The sequence below is a fragment of the Cyphomyrmex costatus genome, unplaced genomic scaffold (assembly GCF_001594065.2).
Source record: "Cyphomyrmex costatus isolate MS0001 unplaced genomic scaffold, Ccosl1.0 scaffold66, whole genome shotgun sequence".
Lineage (NCBI taxonomy): Eukaryota > Metazoa > Arthropoda > Insecta > Hymenoptera > Formicidae > Cyphomyrmex > Cyphomyrmex costatus.
This window is the reverse complement of record NW_017280222.1, coordinates 99,154-104,764: the sequence shown is the minus strand read 5'-3', so window position 1 is coordinate 104,764 and position 5,611 is coordinate 99,154. Positions and strand designations below refer to the sequence as shown.

General features: G+C 28.8%; 1 protein-coding gene across 1 annotated transcript in view; it reads left to right on the top strand.

Annotated features, from left to right (window-relative positions):
• Nucleotides 1-5,611, top strand: part of NiPp1 (nuclear inhibitor of protein phosphatase 1) — a 17,242-nt gene that overhangs the window by 10,816 nt on the left and 815 nt on the right. The window contains exons 4-5 of the mRNA XM_018547574.1: nucleotides 3,131-3,351; nucleotides 3,442-3,645. Of these exons, the coding sequence (XP_018403076.1) occupies nucleotides 3,131-3,351; nucleotides 3,442-3,645 (425 nt within the window). The remainder of the gene's footprint in view (nucleotides 1-3,130; nucleotides 3,352-3,441; nucleotides 3,646-5,611) is intronic.

Below are 5,611 nucleotides of genomic sequence, written 5' to 3'. Positions count from 1 at the left end.
TTTTTTTTCTCTTAAACGCATGAAATCTAGAAACAGTCATTTTAATTTATTTTTATCGTTTAAGGCTCGCATATTTCTTTAACTGTAATAATTTTATTTTCTGTACCAGTTTGAGACTTTCTCATGATATTCCGTAAAACGCGAGCTGGATAACTCAATTTTATAAACGAACCTTAAACGATAAAAATAAATTAAAATGACTGTTTCTAAATTTCATGCGTTTAAGTCTGGTTTAAGAGAAAAAAAAAATCGAACGACTTCTTCTATGTCAGAATTTTTTTTTCTTAGGTCAATAAGTAGGCAATTCAAACCGGAAAAAGGTGGGTAAAACGTTCGTCTATGGTGTAATATCAGATTTTTTTTTTCGAATTGTAGTGAATAAAATAAAAATTTATTTCCTTTACCAGATTTTAGCTAAAAAAAATTTCTTCATAAAAAATGCTACTACTCAGCTAAAAATTGTCGTTTTTAATTTATAAGGTGGTCATTTTAATCGGAAAACTATAAGGAATTCGAAATTCAATGGTTCATAATTTTAAAATGCATTCTAACAGAGCTATTGTAATTTTATTGAGAGATTTTAGGTTCTTCTCATTTTTTGGGTGAAAAATTATTAAAGTTCAAAGTGGAATAACTCGGCCGGAAATGGATCGTTTTTGCTCGGACTAGGCTCATTGCACTCGGAAATCATCCAAGAAAAGATATCTCACTTGGTAGATTTTTAGACCGACTGCGTTAAAAATGCCAGTAGAAATACTGAAAAAAATTTTTTTCTTATGTAAAAACAATGTTAATTTACGGGGCTCTGGGGGGGCCATTAGGAGTGAAGATAAAAATCTGCAAAAATTCAGTGATTTTTTTTGAATTTTTTGGAGTCGATTTGAGGGGCGTCAAGAAAAATTTTGGTCCTAAGTGCCACCCTAATGTATATGTATTCCCTTCCCACCCACCCCCCAACTTGCGCGCCGAACAATCGTCGGTCTTGAAACGCAACTCCTAATCATCTGAAATAACGTCCCCTTAATCAAATTGTAATACTAAATTCATCATTTCGCCCGCGTAATTTTAAAATTTAAATTGTAATAAGGCTCAATAAATTTAAAACTAATGAGAGAATAGGGCTACGAGCCATAGATTCATTAAAATCTTTAATCTTATTTATTCTAATATATTGCGAAGAATATCACGTAATGTTGGCGTTTTTTTTTTTAATTCTCATAAAAACTTAGTTTATTTGATGATTTTTTTAAGACTAATTTGATCGTGGGTAAATTTTTCCTTCTATTTTTTTATGAATTAATTTTTTTTTTAATTTGCATTTTTTTACACTATAAAATAATATATAGGTATAAACTCGTGACTTTTTCATTTCTTAAAATTGTTGGTTTATTCTCAATGTTAATACCTTATTTTTTTATATTTACCTATTTAAAAAAAAAGTGTTTCTGTGATTGATATTACTTTTATACTAAAATTATCGTTTTCTTATTATGAATCTTTTTACAATATAATTTTTCATTTTCATAAATTGTTATTATTGTCCAATCTTATTTGCAAGAGTACGGCTACACTTCTGCATGCAAGAATTAAGCTCGCACAATTACTAGTAATTAAAAAAAAAAGTGTTTCCGTGATTGATATTACTTTTATACTAAAATTATCGTTTTCTTATTATGAATTTTTTTACAATATAGTTTTGCATTTTTATAAATTGTTATTGTTGTTCAATCTTATTTGTAAGAGTACAGCTACACTTCTGCATGCAAGAATTAAGCTTGCATGTACAATTACTAGTAATTGTATTATATTGTAAAGAAATTCACATAATAAGAAAACGATAATTTTAGTATAAAAGTAATATCAATTACGAAAACACTTTTTTTTTTAATTAGTAATTAATTTAAACTAGTAAATGTACATGCAAGCTTAATTCTTGTATGCAGAAGTGTAGCCGTACTCTTACAAATAAGATTGGGGGGACAATGATAACAATTTATAAAAATGAAAAATTATATTGTAAAAAAATTCATAATAAGAAAACGATAATTTTACAAGTATAAAGTAATATCAATCACGGAAATACTTTTTTTTTAAATAGGTAAATATAAAAAAATAAGTTATTACATTGAGAATAAACGAAAATTTTAGGAAATGAAAAAGTCACGAGTTTATATCTATATATTATTTTAACGTGTAAAAAAATGCAAAATTGAAAAAAAAATTAATTCGAAAAAAATAGAAGGAAAAATTTGCCCACGATCAAATTAGTCTTAAAAATCATCAAATAAATCTAAGTTTTTATGAGAATTTAAAAAAAAATTAAACGTGTCATATACTTTAAAAAATTAATAATTTTTTACATTAAATTAAAGAAAAAATTAAAAAGTCATTTTTAAACTTTTTTTGATATTTTTTTTAAACTAGAGAAAAAAACAAAGAAAAAACGTTTTATTTGGATTATTTTTCGCAAAGTTATAGGCATTTGAAAATTGCGAATTTTGAAAAAAATTCATATCTCATGACTATGTTGATAAAAAAATTCGAAAAAAATCATGGTAGCTTCTTGCGATGGGTACTATATATATCAAAATTTCAGCCAAATCAAAAATCCAAAAGTTTTTGAGTGACACACTTGGGATGGAATGCTCCATATATATATTATATTATTATATATAAGTATTATTATATATATTATATAAGTAATAAAGAAATACAGAAATGAAAACTAAATTTTATTTTTTTTTGCGATTTTCTTCAAAACGAAACAAAAATGAGCATATCTCTATAGGACTTTTTTCCGTAGTTATCGATCCTCTACACGCTCCCGAAGTTTGGCCATTTAAAAATTCAAATACTCTTAAATATAATCCGTATATTTAAATAAAACACTAAAGAAATGCTCAATATATTATACAGAATATTCATATGGAAAAGAAAATTAAAAAGTGCTATTATTTAAATAGGATATCAAAAACAAGTTTAAGAAATAGATTATTATATTTTTCATATTTTTATTTATAAGATATTTATTTATAAAATTATTCCACACTTATTTATAAAAAGCTTAATATGTTCTATAAAATTATATTATACATATTTTTATGTAGATGATTGTAGTAACTTTTTTCAGCACATGGAACCTTTATCGGAAATCTACGTTTGGAAGCGCATAAACCGACTCAATTACCAATTGATAGTACATTTCATTTTGGGGCATCTACTCGATATTATATAATAAGGGAAAGACCTCAAACTGGTGCCCGACCTATTATTGAAGAATTAGAGAAATTATCCGAAGATATGGACGCTGGTGGTTTGCTGGGATTACCAGAAACAGAAACAGAATTAGACTTTCAAATCAAATATTTTATATATTATATTAAATTATTAAAAGTGTCTAAATTTTCTGCTACACGTTACTTAATCTATTATAATTTTCAGAATCTAACAGAGTTTAACACAGCTCATAATCGACGGATTTCTATGCTTGGCATAACAGATGACGAAATGCATAAACCAACACGCAAGCGAAAGAAAAAGGGAATCACTTTCAATGACGACGAAGAAGTAATCAATCCGGAAGATGTTGATCCATCAGTCGGAAGATTTCGTAATCTTATACAAACGACAGTTGTTCCTAGTAAGGTGCGGCATTTGCGATTTTTACGAGAAGCAATATTTGCATGATTACAAAACTGCTTAGTTTAATATTAAACAATTAACTAAATAACTATCCGAAAAAAATTATATCGTAAAAATGAAAAGTTCATAGCCCGATCAATGTAGGAATTTCAACAAAGTTAATTTAAGTACAGAATTTTTTGACGCAGTTAGGTTCCAAAGATGGAATAGAATATAAAACTGTGGTTTTATACCAAAATTTGATATGGCGTCTATCCGGAATTTTGGATTTTGCGTTTTTTCCATTTTGCAGGCGTATTTTGCATTTCTCGCTGAAAATGGTAATAACCAAATTTATAGTAGAGAATTAAATTCTCTATCTTTTTTATCTCAACAATTTTGTTGTAAAATGATTATTTATTGCTAATAATGAGCAAAAAGTGTCAAAAATTAGGACATTGACCCAGTTTTTTCAATTTTTGGACCATTTTTATTAAAAATAAGTGACACATTCAAATGGCAAAGTTGTAGAGGACTAAATTCCCTACAACTTTTGTAGAAACAAGTTTTTCGTACGACGCATGGATTACGCCCAGGAACATGCTGAACACAGAGGCATGGCAGAAAAGCGACTCAACTCATAAACAACAAATAAAAACAACTAAAAAAAAACAACTAATAACGACAGCTAATAACAACTAACAGCTGTTCACAAGGCCTACCTTTTTTCTATTGTCCCGATCCCAGGTACCCGCGAGTTCCCCCACGCCTGAGTTGACCGTCTTCCCCTATGCTGCTATGTCGAGCATGTTACCGGCCGTGATTCATACGTCGTACGAAATACTTGTTTCTACAAAAGTTGTAGGGAATTTAGTCCTCTACAACTTTGCCATTTGAATGTGTCACTTATTCTTAATAAAAATGGTCCAAAAATTGAAAAAACTGGGTTAATGTCCTAATTTTTGACACTTTTTACTCATTATTAGCAATAAATAATCATTTTACAACAAAATTGTTCAAATAAAAAAGATAGAGAATTTAATTCTCTACAAATTTGGTTATTACCATTTTCAGCGAGAAATGCAAAATACGCTTGCAAAATGGAAAAAACGCAAAATCCAAAATTCCGGATAGACGCCATATCAAATTTTGATATAAAACTGTGGTTTTATATTCTATTCCATCTTTTGAATCTAACTGCGTCAAAAAATTTTGTACTTAAATTAACTTTGAATGATGGTCAAATTTTGTCTAGGATGATCGGGCTATCAAGCCATGTTCAAAAAAGGATACTCAAAAATTTAAACCTTTTTATCTAATAATAATATATTACCATAAAAAGTAACTGATATATTATTAATTAAAGGTGCCAGTACAAAGTAAACATACATAAAGTGTATGTAACTTTCAGCCGATTTTCGAATCGCCATCACCTTTCGCTGTCCTCATCTCACCGCCCCGCGCGCAGATCAAACGTCGCTCGAGCGTCGTGCGACATTTGGATTGCACGCGGTGAGATGAAGGAGATAGCGAAATTAATGGCGAATTCGATTGGATGCACTAGTGCGCACTGAATGCACCTGAGTTCATCTTTCTTCCTTTTCTTTCCAGGAGAAGGGAAAAGGAAAAAAGATGAACTGGTGCAATCACACTGCACTGGTGCAATCCAATCGAATTCGCCATAAGGCGATGGCGATTCGAAAATCGGCCGAAAGTTACATACAATTTATGTATGTTCACTTTGTACTCGCACCTTTAATTAATAATACATATATCATTTATTTTTCATGGTAATATATTATTATTAGATAAAAAGGTTTAAATTTTTGAGTATCCTTTTTTGAACATGGCTTGAACTTTTCATTTTTATGATATGATTTTTTTCGGATATCACTTACTTTTTAGAGTACAAATATATTACAAATATATAAAAAAATGTTAAAAACATTATATAACGAAAAAGAGTAAAATACGGCGAAAGAGAGGGGGG